At 54.4% G+C, this 17,667-nt stretch overlaps 1 protein-coding gene across 11 annotated transcripts in view; it reads left to right on the forward strand.

The window, feature by feature from the left end:
• Positions 1 to 6,662: 6,662 nt before the first annotated feature.
• The window catches only part of LOC309869303 (casein kinase I), a 30,927-nt gene continuing 19,922 nt past the window's right edge, over positions 6,663 to 17,667 (forward strand). For 4 of the 11 annotated variants that reach the window (XR_014314097.1, XM_082740132.1, XM_082740137.1 and 1 more), the window contains exons 1-2: positions 13,612 to 13,753; positions 17,088 to 17,175. Coding sequence is in view for 9 of the 11 variants with exons in the window: in XM_082740132.1 (XP_082596258.1) it covers positions 17,100 to 17,175 (76 nt within the window). In the remaining 2 variants the exon portion in view is untranslated. Of the gene's footprint in view, positions 6,682 to 13,611; positions 13,754 to 13,832; positions 13,966 to 14,854; positions 15,137 to 17,087; positions 17,176 to 17,667 lie in introns of those variants that run through there. The other 7 variants (XM_082740134.1, XM_082740140.1, XM_082740135.1 and 4 more) reach the window with 6 other exon arrangements.

Here is a 17,667-nt window from a genome sequence, read left to right on the forward strand (position 1 = left end):
GCTCAAATGTTGATGGTAACTTTGTAACAGACGAGGCTGACACCCAGAGTTGCCAATCAACCTTACCATCACTAAAACGTGCAACAGGGGTGCCTGGGTGGCTCAGTGGGTTAAAGCCTCTGCCTTCGGCTCAGGTCATGGTCTCAGGGTCCTGAGATGGAGCCCGCATCAGGCTCTCTGCTCAGCAGGGAGCCTGCTTCCCTTCCTCTCTCTCTGTCTGCCTCTCTGCCTACTTGTGATCTCTGTCTGTCAAATAAATAAATAAAATCTTAAAAAAAAATAAATAAATAATAAGAAAATAAAATGTGCAACAGCCTGACACACACAAATGGCAGCTCCTGCTCTGAAGCACCAGGAAGAACATAGCATCGTCTGCAGAATAGTCTCAATAAAATCACTACGGTCCAGGGGCGCCTGGGTGGCTCAGTGGGTTAAACCTCTGCTTTCAGCTCAGGTCATGATCTCGGGGTCCTGGAATCGAGTCCCACATCGGGCTCTCTGCTCAGCGGAGAGCCTGCTTCCTCCTCTCTCTCTGTCTGCCTCTCTGCTTACTTGTGATCTCTGTCTGTCAAATAAATAAATAAAATCTTAAAAAAAAAATCACTGGGGTCCAGATCGAATCAAGCCTCCAGCCTCTAGTGTCTACATTTCAATTAGCAGCCTATGGGGAACTACGGGGGAGAGAGGAACATGTTAGAGACACCACAGGGATGCAGTCAACCAACTCCAGTCTGTGGGAAACTCAAGCCTGGAATATTATTTGGCTATAAAAAGGAATGAAGTACCAACATGTGCCACAGCATGGTTGAACCTTGAAAACATTACAAAGGCAAAGGGAAGCCAGACCCAACAGGTCACAGACTGTATGATCCCATATATATGAACTATCTCCAGTAGGCAAAAGACAAGAGGAGATGAGTGGTCCCAGAGGGCTAGGGGAGGGCAGGGGTGGGGAGTGATTACAAGAGGGTATGGGGTTTCTTTTTCTGGTGATAAAATTGTTACAGAATTAGGTGGTGGTAATGGTTGCAAACCTTCTGAATCTACAAAAAGCCACAAACTCTACACTTCAAAAGGGTTAATGTTGGGGCTGCCTGTGTGGCTCAGTTGGTTAAGCCTCCAACTCTGTTTTCTTATCTTTTCTTTTTTTTTTTTTTTTTTTGAGAGAGAGAGAGAGAGAGAGAGCATGTGCGGTGGGTGGGGTGGAGGAGCAGAGGGAAAGGGAAAAGCAGAACCCCAGATGAGCAGGGAGCCTGACACAGGGCTCCATACCAGACCCCAAGATCATGACCTGAGCCAAAGGCAGATACTTAACCGACTGAGCCACTCAGGTGCCCCAAGCCTCAGGTTATGACCTCAGGGTCATGGGATGGAGCCCTGTGTTAGGCACCACACTCAGCAGTGGGTCTGCTTGGGAATCTCTCTTTCCCTCTCCCTCTGCCCGCACCCCACATTTACTCTCTCTCTCTCGTAATAAATAAGTCTTTTTTAGAAAAATGGTTAATTTTATGGAATGTAAATTATATCTCCTCGAAAGAGACAGAAACAGAGAAACATTTAAGAGATATATCAACCAGATAGACTAGGTGGGCCTTCTGTGGTTGCTGATCCAAACCATCTGGAAAAAGACATTTTGGAGACAAATTAAGGAAATTTGAACATGGATTGCCTATTAAATAATCTGATGAGAAAAATGGTGTCACTGTTGCAGGTTGTATTAATAGTAATGTGTGTGTGTGTGTGTGTGTGTGTGTTTGATTTACAAAGACTTTATCATCGAGAGATAATTACTGAAGTATTTATAGGTAAAATAATATGACATCTGGAATTTTCTTTGATAAATATAGGTGGGAGACGGATGAAACAAGAATGGAGAAAGTTGATGTTTGTCAAAAATTATGGATGGGTATATGGGTTCATTTCACTATATTCCCTTTACTTTTTAGTATTTTTGAAAATACCTAGGGGTGGGTGCCTGGGTGGCTCAGTGGGTTAAGGCCTCTGCCTTCGACTTGGGTCATGGTCTCACGGTCCTGGGATCAAGCCCCACGTTGGGCTCTCTGCTCAGCAGGGAGTCTGCTTCTCCACCCCACCCCACCTGCCTCTCTGCCTACTTGTGTGATCTCTGTCTGTCAAATAAATAAATAAAATCTTTTTAAAAAATTAAAATAAAATAAATAAAATAAAAACCTAGGGGTGCCTGGTGGGTTCTGTTGGAGCGTGAGACTGTTTGATCTCAGGGTCATGAGTTTGAACATCCACACTGGGCATAAAGAAGACTTAAAAATAAATCAGTAATTAAACTAATAAAATAAAATACAATAAAAGGTAAAGCAGTAAAGGGATTGACTTGTTTTCTTTTTTATATTTTATCAACTGTCTGATTTTCTATAAATTTTCTATGAATTCTATAAATATAGATCGCTTTTATAATCAGAAAAATATATTAAGGCTACAAAACTAACCAACAAGGTTGAGCTAGCTGACATCTCAACCTTGGAGCTTGGTCTCTGGGAAGCTCTCCGCCCTGGGTCCCACCAACGTCAAGCCAACCTCAAAGCCTTCCCGGCAGGAGGGAAGAGCTCACCCACGGGATGGAGGACTTGCTGAAACTCTGTGACTGCCTTGTATACTGCCCTTCCTCTTGAACCCAAGGGTGGACAAACCCTCTCCCTGGATCCCTTTAGCCTGGCTAAAGTTCGTGGCCCTTTTAGCCTAGTGGCTTAGTCGGGAGAGTGTTGAAAGAGAGAAAAGATCTTTGACCCTTTGTGTTCATGTGACCTGGGAGAGGGAAACAGCCTCTCAGACTTGGTTTCCTCATCTGTAACCTGAGGAAAATAATAATTCCTACCTCAGGGCTATTGCAAGGATTACATGAAAGGAGCTTATCCAGATTATAGTAAGTGCTCAATTAATGAGAACAATTTTATGAAATAAAGGAGCTTTATAAAAGTGATATAAGCCCATTAGGAGAAAATGCAGGAAAACAGAAGGATTAAAAAAAAAAACAAGCTTCAGAGTCCCCCACCCCGAAAAGAACCACAGTGAACATTCTTTCTTTCCAGGCTCTTTCCTGTGTATAAAGGTGTATTCTGCTTTTAAGTACAACTGTGATGCTACCGTCAACATACACTTACATCCTGCTTTTCTTCTTGTAATATTGTAACACATTTCCTCATATTATTACAAGCTGTTTGTAAACATGACTTTTAATGGTTGTGTAATATTCCATTGCGTTTGTGCTGCTCACCTCTGACCCAGGTGTTGGACACCTAGACTAATCCCAATTTTCACCATTGTAAAGAACGTCACAATTAAAAACAAAACAAAACAAAAAAAACGCCAGAAGAATGCCACAGTGAGCATGTATTCTGAATGATGTCCTTGGGCAGACAGATTTCCAGGAGTGGCATCGCTGGGTCCAAGGGCCCGCATGTATTTAAAGCTTTGGATAGGTGAAGCCTGACCGCCTTTTCGAAGTGGTGCCCTTTCTTTTTGCCACGGCCAGAAGGCTGGCGTTTCCAACACGGAACTTTGCCAAAAATAAGCGATCCCAGATGATATAAAGTAGATGAAAACAGTGTTCTGACTCCAGGCATCAGATGCCAGATTACCTTTTCCCAAGCCCCAAGGGCTGGAATCACACTTCTTGGTCACTCCCCGCCCCTCCCCCCTCCCCCATTCCTGGTTTCTTTAGTAGAAGGGGTCAGAGGAAGGGTCCTAGGGAACCAGAGAGTGGGATACAAAAGGAAGAAAAAATTGGGGGAATCCGAGGCTCCCTCCGTCCCTCGGACGTCATTCCTTGCCCCAGGTGATTTGAACCCGTAATCTGCGGACCCAACAGTTCTTTTTAAACCGGGGGTGGAGGTGGAAAGGTGGGGTTAGGGGGCAAGGGGGATCCCAGCTCTTTCCAGGCTTCTCCAAGGGACCCTCGCCGGGGGAAGGGTAGTACCTCCCCTTCCAGCCCGCCCACCCCCGAGGGCGCACTTGGAGGCTCCCTTGGGCCCGCGCTGCTGCTGGCTGGGGGTCCGCCCACAGGGGCGTGTGAGGGGGGAGGCATGCGGGTCGGGAGGAGTGTCCCCAGCGGCTCACCCCGCAAGCACGACAATCACGAGCGCCCGGGGGCCGGGAAGCCGAGGCGTGGCCGGGAAGCCGGGGGCGGGGCTGGGAGGGTGGCGTCACGGCCCCGCCCCCGACCGGCTCCCTCCTTCCTGCGCGGGGCGCCCTGGCCGAGTCCTTCACCTGAAGGGACAGGTGTGCTCATCTCGCATCTCCGAGGCCGGCCCGCGAGTGTCAGGTGAGCCCCAGCAGCTCCGGCGGCGGGGGTTGGGAGGAGGGTCCGGGATGGGGGGGGGTCCTCCGACGCGGAGGGGCAGCCTGCTCAAAGCAGGAGCTGGGCGTGGGTCTGTGGAGGTGCCGGTTGCTCCCCAAAACTCCTGCGATGTCTCTTGGTTATGGTCACGTTGTACCGAAAACGGAGGCTTTGGAGGGATTTGAAGAAGAAACAGCAGGCTTCCAAATATTTCAACCGCAAATCTATCATTTTTTGGTACATGATAGCTTTTCTTCGTTGTAAAAGTAATATGCATGGGTTGACAGTTTGGCAAATGGGGAAAAATAGGAAAGAAATCACCCGTGGTACTAAGACACACGAAACAACTGCGAGTATTCCTGGTGTATTTTCTTTCCCAGTGTGGTCTCTGTGCATAATCATATTAATCTCATTTTATTATACTGTATTTACAATTTTTGTGTCTTGCTTTTCTCCTCTTAACATCGTGTCATAAGCATTTTCTCTGTTGTTATTAGTCAGCTGTGTGTGTGTAATCATTATTTTTAATGGCTGCATAATGTTACATTTGAGGGAGGGGCCGTAGTTGGGTGCCATTCTGAACACTTGGAGGAAGGATTTGAGGGGGAGACTGGGAGGTGTCATAGGAAAACATGGGCTCTGGGTTAGACAAGCCAAGACCTCTGCCTCCAACACGGGGCTTCAAGAGAGGTCTTTGTGTCAGTTTCCACCAGGGAAACGGATCCACTCCCCAGAACGTTGTGAGGATTAAGTGAGCTAATTTATGTAGAACGCCTTCCCTACTGCTCTCACGGTTCTGGCAGGAAAAGGGTCCATGTGTTTGTGAGTTTGGAGGAGAGATTTGGGCCAGCTGAAGCTGCTGAGAGAGTAGAGAAAGAGCTGGGTACAGGAGGACTGGCTCCCCAGAATGGAGATGTCTCTGGGTCTGGGGTAGATGGGCTCACACTCACATCACTGTGGGAGCCAGGCCCAGACAGGTCCCTAAGGCAGGGCTGTGACCTCCAGGCCCCTAGAAGGGTTCAACGCTTGGGATAAGCTTCTAGAAGGGCTTTGGAAGAGAGAGGATCGGAAGAAAAGTAGGGGGAGAGGGTGAAGGGGGAGTTTAGTAATCAAACTCTTGTACAGATAAGGAAACTGAGGTTCCGAGGACAAGAGGTTTACTCAGGATATGCACAGGGAGCAGTAACAGAGTAGGTTCAGACCCTCGGGTACCTAACTCCTGCAGGGATCTCTACAGCAGAGACTCCCTGATACTAGGGGAAGGAGGAGGTCAAGGCTGAGTCACCAGCTGCACTCGTACCAGGCTAAGGTTAGCTGAGAGAAAACAGACGTCTCTGTTTTTTGAGCCTCCATTTCCTCATCTGTGAAATGGGATAATAACTCCCCACCTACCTACTGAGTACCCACGGCCAAGCCTGCCCATCACCAGGTAGCCAGGGCCTGCTTCCATTCTTAGGGCCTGTTCAGTCTCTGCTCAGACACTCCTAAACAGTGGCCCCTATGGCCCCCGAGCCATCTTAGGGGTGGGGGTGGCGGTCTAGGTACCTGTTGGTGAGTGCCTGTGGCCCCATCTCAGTTAGGATAGGAAATTACATACTCCCCTGAGCTCCTGCTTCTAGCATCTGAGAAATTTTGTTCTGTGTTTCTAATTTGGCCTTCTTGTAAGGGCTCCTACAGCACTCTATGGGCTGAATGAGAAAGGGTTTCCTGCCCTGGGGGAAGTTCCTAAATGCTAAACTCATCTTGTAGTGAGGGTCCTCCCTGTGACCCTCTGAGGCCACCTCTTTCTGCCTGGCCCATCACACCGGGACAGTAATAAGGACCTCATAGTCTCCCCTCGCCATTTTAGCCATCTCGGACTTAATGCTGGTCCCTTATTCTGGGTCCTGGGCCTCCTATGGTAGATGCCGTCCACAAGGAAGGCCAGGCCAGGCCCGGCTCTACTCCCTGTGACTGAGGGGGTAATAACATTCAGGTACCAGAATCTGGGCTGTCTCTTGTGGCGGTCTCCTCCACCCCTACCTCTCAAGTGAGAGCTCCTTGCCGGGGTCCTCCAACGCTGATGTAAACTGCGGCGGCGCGCCCCTTCTGTGAGAATATTTTTGAGCGCGTATTTTGTATGCAAATGTATATATATTTGTTTAAAACTTGGGTATAGATGTTCTGCTGGGCTAACGCGTGTGTTATAAAACATACATTAAGATAGAACATTTAGAAAGCCAAGATTAAAAACTGGATAAGAATGCAAATTCTGATCTCTCTTCCCACACCCCAGTGGAGCACTCCGTGAATTTCCTGGGGTGCCGGGATCTACTTTGGAAACAGCTACCATAGCGGCCACCAGAATCCCCTGGATGCTTTCAGAGTGGGTGAGTGGATTCGTGGTGTCCTGAAGAGCAAAGCGGGGGGGGGGGGCATTCAGTGGGGATCTCAGATGCATGGGCACGTTCCCTTTGGCATGCACGGAGGGAGACAAAAGCGGATTGGGGTGCAGGCTGTGAGGCAGGGTGAGGCCCCTGGGTGGGTCTGGGAAGAGTGAATTGGAGTCCTTTGTAACTTTTGCGAACATTAGATCATGTTCTGGTAAACTCTCCCAGCCTCAGGCTCCTACCTGTAAAACAGGTGGGGTGATCCCCGGTTCATGGGATTGCTGTAGAGAAGTCAACAAGAGCCCGTGGCAGGTGCCCCTTGCGGGGTCCAATAAATGCGCGTTTGCTTGTTTTCTCCTTCTTCTTATCTTCTATGTGCAAAACGCCACGCTGTTGTGAGCAAAGCCAGTGGACGAGTCCCCTAGTTGGCAGCTTGGGATTAAAGACCCTGTCCGCTTCCACCTTCCTCATCAGCCGTGGGAGATCCTGGGTGCCAATGGACTCGTCTCCCCACGGGGGTGGGGGGCCACCTTCAAATGTCTGCGTTTCTTCTCATAGCCTTGGCTCGGGCTGTCCCTCTCCATCCTCCAAATCTACCCACCTTCCAGCCCCTCGTCCTTCGGCCGCCCCCAATGGCAACTCCCCACTTTCCCAATGGAAGGGACATGGTGTGCAGTCTGGCAAGAAGGGGTCTCGGGGACTCATCTAGATGTTGTATCTGTGTAGCACTTGGTCTCAAGTTAAGAACTCCCCGATGGTGCATTTCACAGGCCACCCTGGGTGGAGGGTGAGGGGCAGTTCAGCGCCCTCTTGGTGCCCCCGCTGATGCCAGGCCACAGGGACCTGGCCTGTGGTGCTCTCCATCTAGCAGGTTCTCTCTGCAATCCGGAGTCCATCTTTCTTTCTCGTGCTCACGCAGCCGGTCCAGGCAGATTGTCAGCATGAAGCGAGCAGGGCTCAGCCTGGCTCTCTCAGGCCCGGTGAGGGGTGGGCATCAGGAAATGTTTGTGGACAGACGTGTGACACGGTGAGATGATGAATCGCGCCAGCTATGCTGACTTGAGAAGTGTTGCTGTGGGAATTGGGATTATTAGCCGTGGCAATCATCGTAATTCCCGTGGCCCAGTTAATGAGTGGCTGTGTGTCCTGGAGATGAGATTCCTTGGATTCCCAGAGGATGGAGGGAGCGCGTTTTGGAGAGAATTGGCAGTGGCACAAACGGCAAGCTTGGGTCGCGCTGAGGGGCATCGAGGGGACAAGCCAAGCTGAAGGAAGGATGCCGGTGGGAGGTGGGCAGAGGTGAAGGCAGTGGCCCTTGGGTGATGCTGGGGTGTTCCAGTGCTCCCTGAATCTGTGTCTTTAGAGATGGGTGGTCTGAGAGTTGAGTCCCCAGTGAAGACCAGCAGCATAAGGGATACCCAGAGGGGTTTTCCCCAGTGGAGGGGAGAGGGCCAAGAACCCACCGTAAGCGGTAGATGGGGTAGGGAGGACCCACGGGATAAGTAAGGCCTGTGTCTGAGAGAAGGCTGTCTGGCACCATCGGGCCCAGGGATGGAAAGTGCCAGGCCCTTGCCTCCACCCCTACGACCACACACCCACGGCAGAATTTGCTCATTGCCCAAGTATTTATGGGGCACCCATTACCAATTGGACACTCACAGGAGCACCTATAAGAGGATTTCTCTCTCTTGGAGCTTATGTTCAAGAGCATTAAAAATAAACAAGTTGATGTGTTCAGCCCATAGTAAGTGCCATAAAGAAAATAAGGCAGGGTGATCTGGTAGAAAGAGGCAGAGGGGAAGGGGGCCTGCTTAAGATGGTGTGGTCAGGGCACCCAGTTGGCTCTTAATCTCGGGTTGTGAGTTTAAGCCCCATGTTGGGCATGGAGCTTACCTTAAAAAAAAAAAAAGATTGTGTGATCAAAGGAGGCCTCTCTGAGGAGGTGACTTCTGAGCTGTGACTTGAACACAATCAAGCTGTTGAAGGCAGCCAATGACGTCTGCAGGGAGATAATTCTAGGCAGAAAGAATGGCACGTGCAAAGGCCCTGAGCTATGATGAAATGAAGGAAGAAACGAAAAAAGGTAGTTTGAGATGAGGCCTGAGAAGCAGGTAAGGGCCCGATCATAGCAGGCCTGGGAAAGAACATGGATTTCCCACTAAAGACAGAGGGAGCCTTTGGTGCATTTTCAGTAGTCAAGTGCTCTGATCTCACAGGTAACAAACCGCTACAGTATCTATGTGAAAGATACATGTGGTGAGAGGTGGCTGGACTCAGAATATAGCTGGGCGGTGGAGCTAATGGGATGTGTACAATGTTTCAAACATGGGCGAGGGTAGCCAGGGAGAAAACCCTTTCTTACTGATCCCAGATGTGGGTGACCTCAGGGTCTTTCTCAACAGGGAGCCCCAGATGTGGAGTGTAAGAGGACCTTCCCCATCCAGTCTAGCCTTTAGTTTATAGATGGGGAGACCGAAGAAAGAGCCTTAGAGATTTCCTTGTCCGGCTTCCCAGAAAGGGGATGTGAATTCTCCAAGTTCCCGCTGAAATTCACAGGCTGAGCTGGGACTCAAATGTGGGCTTCCTGGCCCCTGGTCCAGGCCTCTCACCACCCCACCCTGCTGCATCTCCACCAAACATGGAGGAGGGAGGAACCACTGCCTAGAGAATGACCAGGCGAGGCAATGTGGTGAGGTCACCAGGAGAAGTGTCTAAAGGCAGTGGAGACTGCAGAGGCCCGGGCCAAGGTGCTGATTGGAGACAGGGCACTGCCCTGTGAGCAGTCAGAGGTGGGTGGAACATTATGGAAGGGTCCGAGGGCAAGCTGCCAAGGGCTCGCTGGGCGAGAAGAATGCACCAGGGCAGCATTTTCAGGCTGGCAGGCTTGAGGAGGACGTCTTGGGGGCAGAGCCTGTGGTGGGCCACCAACCCTCAGGGGTCTTGGGAGAGACACGAGTAGCCACCAAGAATAAGAAGCCTGAGAAACTTCCTGCAGGAGCATCCTAAAGCCAAGGCCAGAAGTGAAGACGGAGGGTGGGCCTGCCGCCTGGGTTTGCCCACCTCCACCCAGAAGGGGAAGAGAAAGGCAAGGAAAAAAGCAGCTGGAGCCCCAGCCCGAGGTGCTGGAAGTCCAAGGCAGGGGGCCCGAATTCCACTCCCTGCCGGCTCCTAGAAACTTGTCATTTTCCTCTTCCTCAGGGCTGCTTTTGGGCTCAGTTGTTTTGGTGCATGATCCTCTGTACTATCCCCATTGGACAAATGAGGCTCAGAGAGTGTAAGGAACTTTCCTAGGGTCACACAGCTAAAAAGGGGCAAAGTCAGCATTGGAAGCTGGCTTCTCAGCCACAGTGGGCTCCTGTCTTGGGCTCCCTTGGTGACTCTGAGCAAGGCTTCCTGGGTTTCAATGTCCACTGTAAAATGATGGGGCCACAAAAATGAGCCCCTCAGGCCCCTGTGATTCTTAGTGGGGGGGGGGGCAAACTGTGCCTGTAGGATTGGGGCTCAGGAGCCTGAAGGAGGGGCGGTGGACTCATTCTGGAACTGTGTTCTCCACTAGCCTGGGAGAAGTGGTTGGGGCACAGGCTCTGCCAGGCCACTCCCTCTCCACTTCCTCTGCTGAGCGTAGATATGACGGTTGGATGAGTCGGTACAAGTAATGTGTCTTGTAGAGGCCCCGGCACACAGTAGGTGCTCAATAAATGTAGCTCTTAATGTTTTGTCAGAGAGAGTGACCCCCAAACAGCAGCAACTCCCTGCCTTTGTACAGCTTATAATCTGCTAGGGGCCTCACACACACACACACACACTTCAAACAAGTACCATGTAGAACATGTTATTTAGAGAGAAATGACAGTAAAAAAAAATGAAGCAGCAGGAGTGGAGGGGTGGAGAGGAGAGGCAGTGCCCTAGTGGGGTTGGATCTTAAATCAGGAAGACCAGAAGGCCTCCCAGTGAAGGGGATAAGAGCCAAGGCCTCGGGGAGGTGAGCGAATGAGCCATGCAGCTCTCTGAGGGAAAAGCATCCCAGGCAGCAGGAACTGTCAAGGCTAAGGCCTGTCTAGGGCCGTTTGAAGGACCATCCTGATGTTTAATAAACCCAGGATGCTCAGGGGCAAGACTCAGCTGCAGATCCCTTTGGGAGGACCGAAAGCTTCCTCCCCATCTCTGATTTCTTCTGCACTATCATCATTAATTCGAGATTTCCCCAGCCCAGTGCTCCAGGGGCTGCGGGTGGGGGAGTGGGAGGGCAGCAGGTAGGTTGTGTGCCAAAAAAAATGAGTCCAAAGTGCCACGTTGGAGGTATGCCGGGGAGTCTCTCCTTCTGCAGAGCGGCTGGACTCCAGGGTGGCACCCAGGTGAGCTGGGACTCCACTGACGCCCATTGTTCCGGGCTGAGTGCATCTTCTAGGTGAGTGAGTGGGTGTGCAGGGAGCAGAACGGGGATGAACTCAGGCTGGCCACACCCTTGGGCCTTCACTGTTGGGAGTTAAGCCTCAGGAAGAATAACTGGGAACCTAGAACGAAGAGAGAAGTCAGGCCCAGAGGTTGCTAGAACTCCGTAAGATTTCTTTCCCTTTGGAATCGCTCTAGTCCTCTTCTGGGTTTTCTCGTCTCTCAGTTTCTCCTTAGAGCTGAGCTGCAAAGCTTTTTAGAAGTACCTCAGGGGGCGCCTGGGTGGCTCAGTGGGTTAAAGCCTCTGCCTTCGGCTCAGGTTATGATCCCAGGGTCCTGGGATAGAGCCCCGCATCGGGCTCTCTGCTCAGCAGGGAGCCTGCTTCCTCCTCTCTCTGACTGCCTCTCTGCCTACTCGTGATCTGTCTGTCAAATAAAGAAAATCTTAAAAAAAAAAAAAAAAAGAAGAAGAAGAAGTACCTTGGGGGCTAGTCTTCTAGGGGAGTAGGAGGGAGAACTCAGGCCCACAATCCAGGTAATCAGGGGCAGGGTGTGGGAGCATTCTTCCAAGGGAGACAGCGGGTAGTGACAGCAGGAGAGAGCCTGGGAGCAGGCCTTAGGGAACCAGTAGATGCCAGAGCTAAGTGGTGCCAGTCCCTTCCTGGAGAGGGAAGCCATCACTGGGCAGCAGGGCTTGGGTTGATGGTGGGGTGATGAGGATAGAGGACACCTTGCCTAGGCCTGGACACCTTGTCTGACTTTAGGAGAACTTGGAGCCACCCAGAGGGCTGGCATCCCTGGATGTTGGAAGCAGAGCAGCAGGATGCAGGGTTGGGGAGAATGGGATGAAAACAGATGACAGAGGGCTGGGCATTGGTGATGGCTGGCTTCTAGGACAGGGTCATACTTGGGCACCTCCAGGGGATAAGGAAGTCATAACAATGGGTACAACAAGCTCATGGGAGGAACGAGGTAGGTGGCTGCTGCCCAGGCCAGCTGAGTGTGGCCACAGCCGGGTCGGTGTGAGTTCAGACCCAGTGTTGCCTGTTCTCCTGGGGCTTCAAGGGAAGTATGGAATACAAACCTATAGTATGAAATCGGTGCATTTGAAACATTGGTTATCAATTAATAAAGCAGTATAAATAACAAAAACACCACGCAGGTCAAGCAAAGCCCACCACCTTGGCTGGTGAACCCCTGCTCTGGCAAAGAGGGCACTGAGACCAGGTTCTGGCCCGGGCCAACTATCTGTGGGGTCCTGGGCAAACCCCTCCCCTCTCTGGGCCCCAGTTTCCTGATCTGGAAGAGAAGAGGCGCCTGATCTGCGGGGTCCCACCAGTTTGGACAGGGTGTGACTAAGTCCCTCAGGCTCTAGGGAAGATGTGGTTATTAGGGAAGTGACTCTTCCCCGGAACCATGCTTCCTGGACTGGCTGCAGTGCGCTCTGGTATTTCGTGTTTCCACCACCACAACCATGTGTGGGGATGGACGTGTGTCATAATTTGGAGCTTTGCATGGCCCAGTGTCAATATCATCGTTTTAATAACTTTGCCCTGGAACCTTTCATTGGCTACCCTGGAAGTTGGTGAGAAGCCGTAATTAATTCTCCCAGTGACCTGGGGAGCCAGGGGTCTCCTTCCTGATTTTGCAGATGTGAAAAGCCAAGGCCAGAGTCGGCAGGTGCCTTAGCTAACCCTGCACTGCCAGGGACCCTGACTCCATGTTAGTTCCCTGGCAGTGTGCCAGTTTCCTCACTGAACCAGTGAGACCAGGATCAGGGTTTGTACCGGTCACAGTCTGGGCTGCTGGAAGAGCTGGGAGTGTCCCTTCTATAGGGTGAGGGACCCGCGGGGTGGTGAGGGTAGCTGAGCCCTGGTTACCTCCCTGGGTCTTTTGTCACCTGGGCGCTCTCTGTCTCCTGCTGTCCTGTCCAATCATTGACCTCTGTTCTCTGTAGTACTCAGAGCCCCCAACTCCCCAGACATTCTTTTTTTCTGTGGCCTTCGCAGGGGCTACTGCTTTGGTTTGAGAGGAGAGAGAACGGGGGAAGAAGAGGCTTTGGGATCTAGAAAATCCCGGCTTTTTGTGCAGCGCCTCCTCCCCACCCCCACCCAGCTTTTTCCACCTGTGCCCCAGACCTGATCAGGGTGTCGGTGGCCGTGTGTGTTCCCCGGCCCCACACATAAGACCGCGTTCCTGCAAGGCGCTCCTCGCCAGGCGGGGGGGGGGGGGGGGGGGATGGCTAAACCATGTTTCCCGGCCGAGCCCTCCCCCCACCCCCACGTCCCCGGGAGCCGAGGCGCGGGCCCTTTAAATCCTCCGGGGCGGCGGCGGCGGGCCGGGGATGACATCAGCGGTCGGGCCCGGGGCTCAATGGGAGCCGGCGGGCGCGCGCCGGCCGGGAGCGCGCGAGCCGGCGGCGGGGGCGGGCGGGCAGGAGGGCCCGGAGGAGGGAGGCGGCGGCGGCGGCAGCGGCGGCGAGAACCCAGAGCCCGAGCCCGAGCCCGGCGGGGCCGAGCGGAGCGCGGCGGCGGCGGCGGCGGCTGGCGGCGGCGGCTGGGCCGGGAGAGGCTGGCGCGCCGGGCGGCTCCGCGAATCCTCCGGCATCCGCCCCGGCGGGCCGCCCCCGCCCGCGGCAGCCCCCCGAGCAGCGGCCCGGCACCGGAGCCTTCCCGGCGGGGTAAATATTGGGGGGCCGTGGGCCCGCGGAGGGGCGCAAACCCGGGGGGAAACGGGGCTCCCTCCGCCTCTTTGTTTTTGCGCGAGAGGGAGGGCAGGGGAGGGCGGACACACGCGCGTTCGCACTCGGGTACGGGGCGGGGGGTGCAGCCCGGGCGCCGCCCGCTCGGCCCGGCGAGGACAAAGGCGCGGCTGGGGACGAGGAGGAGGAGGGTGACTATTATTTTGCAGGCTTCGCCGGGGGAGCCCCCCCCACCCAGGCCGGCCCGCCTCCCCCTACCCCAGCTGGACCCTTCAAGGCCCCAGCCGGCCGAGAGGCCACCCCGGGGGCTGTAACTGGGGGACGCTGCGGGAAGGGGGGGCGTCCAGGCCCGGGGCGCCGGGGGCACCCGAGACTGTTGATACTCTTGACTCGGGCTTCCCGGCCAGACCCTGGGCTTGTGTGTGTTTCGCCGGACAATCAGCGGCGCCTCCCCCCCTTCTGTCCTGGCTCGGGACCTAGGGGTCAGCGAGGCTGCTCCCGCACAGTGGATGGGGGCGCTCGGGGGCGCGTGGAGGGGCCCCCCGACGTGCTGGGCTGTGTGGTCACCCAGCCACCGATTCTGTTTTCCTTTGTGGAGAGAAAGAAAGGAGTGGGGGTTATGTATCAGCTCGGATTCTCCCATTTCTGCTCGTGAGAAATCCGTGTTTGGCGAGTCTCTGTGGCACATGAAACTATGTTCGTGGCCGGGTTAGCTCTAGAGAGAGGATCCCCGAGCCCCTCTTCACGCCCAGACTCCAAGTGGGGTGAGCCCCCTCCCCAACTTTGCCCTGAGTTCTACATATGTTCCTCTTGGCACAGCCTTCCGCGGAGAGAAGGATTCGGGGAGAAGGGAAGGGGATCCGGAGTGCCTGAAGTTGCGCCCAGCTGATGCATGGGCTTGGGGCTCCTTTGCCTTCCTGTCTAGAATGTCCCTCCAATTTCTACTTTAATGGTCCAGTGATGAGGGCCCTGGCTGGGGGTGAGGGGGTGTCAGAGAGTAAGAAACCTGCCTATGCGCTCTGCTGTTCCGATAGTTTGTGTAATTTGTTTAAAGCTGAAACTCCGGGTTTGCATCTGCCCTTTTTTTTTTTTTTTTCACTTCATTTATTCCAACCCCCCCCCCCTCCCCACACACACACCCCATGGGAGAAGCGGCAAAGAACTGGGAAGCTTCTCCTTTTCCCGACTGGATCCTTTTTCCTCTCCTCTGGGAGGGTTTTTAGGGGATAGGGCTGGGACCGTGTTGACTCTCCCTGGGGGCCCGCCCCCCCCCCTTGGTCTGGGAGACTAGCGCCCAGCAGTGGTTTCCGGCAGGGCTGGTTGTTTGCACCCTCTCTTCTCCCCTTCTCTGCCCACAGCCCGGTGAGTGGGGAGGGGCTGGGGGTCATGTGCAGTGTATTTATGTAAGGCACCCAGACGGAGGGCGCGGGTATTTATATAATCCGGCGTGGGTATTTATGTAATATAGGATGCGGGTATATTTATGTTCCTTTCCTAACCTGCGGCTTTCCCGGCTGCCATGTGTGGTCTCCGAATTGGCGTTGGCGGAAAGCGGAGGGAGGGGGGCAGTGTTTGTGTATGTACACATCCTCGACACCCCCCCCCCTTCCTCTCTCCCTAGCCCCCCCCCCCCCACCGCCCCACTGTGGGGCCCCTGGTGTGTGTTGGCTTTTTTTCTTCCTTTGGAGTGTACACACAGGTCACTGTGTATGTGAAATGTGTGGCATGTGAGTTTTCTGCAAATGTGGAGTGCGTTCCACTGGCGGCCACCGGCCAGGCGTGTGGGCAGAGGCCCTTGGTTGAGAGCCCAGAGTTTGGCTGGCCTGGGGTGGAGGCTGCTTCCTTGTGGTCCTCAGTGAAGGGCTCGTGGCTGCTCCGCTGGGAGTTAGGTCCTGGGGTGAGAGGTGTCTCTTGGGCAGGAGCTGGTGGCTTCTTGCCTCTGCTGGGGGCAAGAGCTCCAGCCTGGCCATCTTTGTTTGCATCTCCCCTCCCAGCTGGGTCTGGCTTTGGGGATAGCCCTGGGCATGGGGAAGGGGCCCTGCTGCTGTGCCTCGTGCAGCTCCTTCTCCATCGTCCTGCTTTGCTTCCCAGCCCTGGCAGGAAGTAAGTCCTGTATGTGTGGGCAGCGGGAACCCTGTCTGGGTTCCAGGTGAGGACACTCTGCCACTGGGGAGCAGGGGGCAGGTGATGTGGCCTCTCTAGGCCTGAGTTCCCTGTCTGTAGAGGGAGGCCCCTGCTCTAGACATTCTGAGATCTTAGGGATCCCCCATCCTTTTCCTGTTCCATAGCCACCGTCCTCTGTCCCCTAAGTGTAGAAACCGGCTCCTGGCCTTTGAGTTCCCCTTTCTGCGGGCCAGGACCTCAGAGGGCAGAGGTCTCTACCAGGGTGGCCCCTGATGTCGCATGAGCTTGGGCACCCAGGGTGGGGCATGGGAAGGAGAGGAGCCGCTCCGATCAGACCTCTCGGGCCACCCCAGAGCCTGGTGGCTAAAAACCTGGCCGTGGTCCCCTCAGTTGCTCTTTGGGGCTCTCTAAGGAGACCCTCCTTCTAGTCTTGAAGAAAGCCCGCCCCAAACTGTCCATTCAAGGAAAAAGCGTGTGGAGAGCCCTGTGCTCGGTGTCGTGAGGTCCAGAGGGGGAGATGGCTGGCTGCTCTGAGGCCCCCTTTCCTGCTGCCCTCTGAGCTGGAGAGATGGCCTCTCTCTCAAGCTGGCAACTTTCGGCCTCTGGAAAGACCGGGCCAGGCTGTGGAGACTTGGTGCCCAATACTTGTGACCAGAAACGTGGGGGTTTGGAGGTGGGAGCAGGGGACCCTGTCGTTTTTGAGTCTTAAAGGGGCTTAGGGACTCCCGTGGGACCCTCCATTCAACATGTGCTCCCATCCCGGAAGGTGAGAACTTGCTGGTGGTTGCCATGGTGGCAGTCCCAGCGGGATCAGCTCCCGATTTCCACCCCCCGCCACCCCCTTTGTCTTTGACTTTCCCTCTTAGGGTCTTGGCCCCTTGTGGCTGGCCCTCCCCTGAGAAGCTCCTATCGGAGGGTCCCCACATGAATGTCCCCCAAGGAGATGCTTACTTGGCTCTTAACTTTGGGGCATTAGCCCCTGACACACGTCCTCAGCCTGCCTCCTGGCCCTCACAGGGGGACACTCTGGCCCACCTGACACCCGGGTGCCCTCAGGCAAAGCCAGGGCAGCTCTGTTCTTGTACAGTGGGAGGGCCTTTGGGGGGTGGGTGTGGTGGGGTCCAGCTGGCGAGGCTCCCTTCCCTGCTCCCCGCCTCCCTGACCCCTGTGTCTCTGCTCCCCTCTGCAGTGAGAGTGAGTCATGGAGCTGCGTGTGGGGAACAAGTACCGCCTTGGAAGGAAGATCGGGAGTGGGTCCTTCGGAGACATCTACCTGGGTAAGTGTCCCTGACTCCAGCCTGGTGTCTCTGGGGCCCCTGGGACAGTGCCAGGGACAAGTAGGAAGAAACATGTCGGGACTTCAGGCTGTCCAGCCAGAACTTGGCTCTGGCCTCCAGCGGCACATTTTTGGTCATTTGGTCCCCAGGGCCATGCCAGGTAGGGAGAGAAGCAGCAGGTTGGGGGTGAGGCTGACCAGGGGAGTGGGGTCACACAGTCAGGGTGGGGCGGGGTTCCCGCTTGCTGCAGGCTGGACGCAGGAGGGTATTTTTAACTCTGGTTTCCAGCTGCAGATGACCTGGGTCTCCAGCTGGGCGTGGGAAGGCCCAGGCTGGGGTAGCACCCCTGTTTCTTGCCTCCTGGGGGAAGGATGCTGGTAGACAGAAGAGGCCTGGGCTATCGCTCAGCTCCCAGCTGGGCCCCCTCCTTCTGCTCTGTCCCCTGGAATTCAGCCCAGGCTGGCTTCGGAATGACAGTGACGCAGGCTCTCC

The sequence above is a fragment of the Mustela nivalis genome, assembly GCF_964662115.1.
Source record: "Mustela nivalis genome assembly, chromosome: 7".
Lineage (NCBI taxonomy): Eukaryota > Metazoa > Chordata > Mammalia > Carnivora > Mustelidae > Mustela > Mustela nivalis.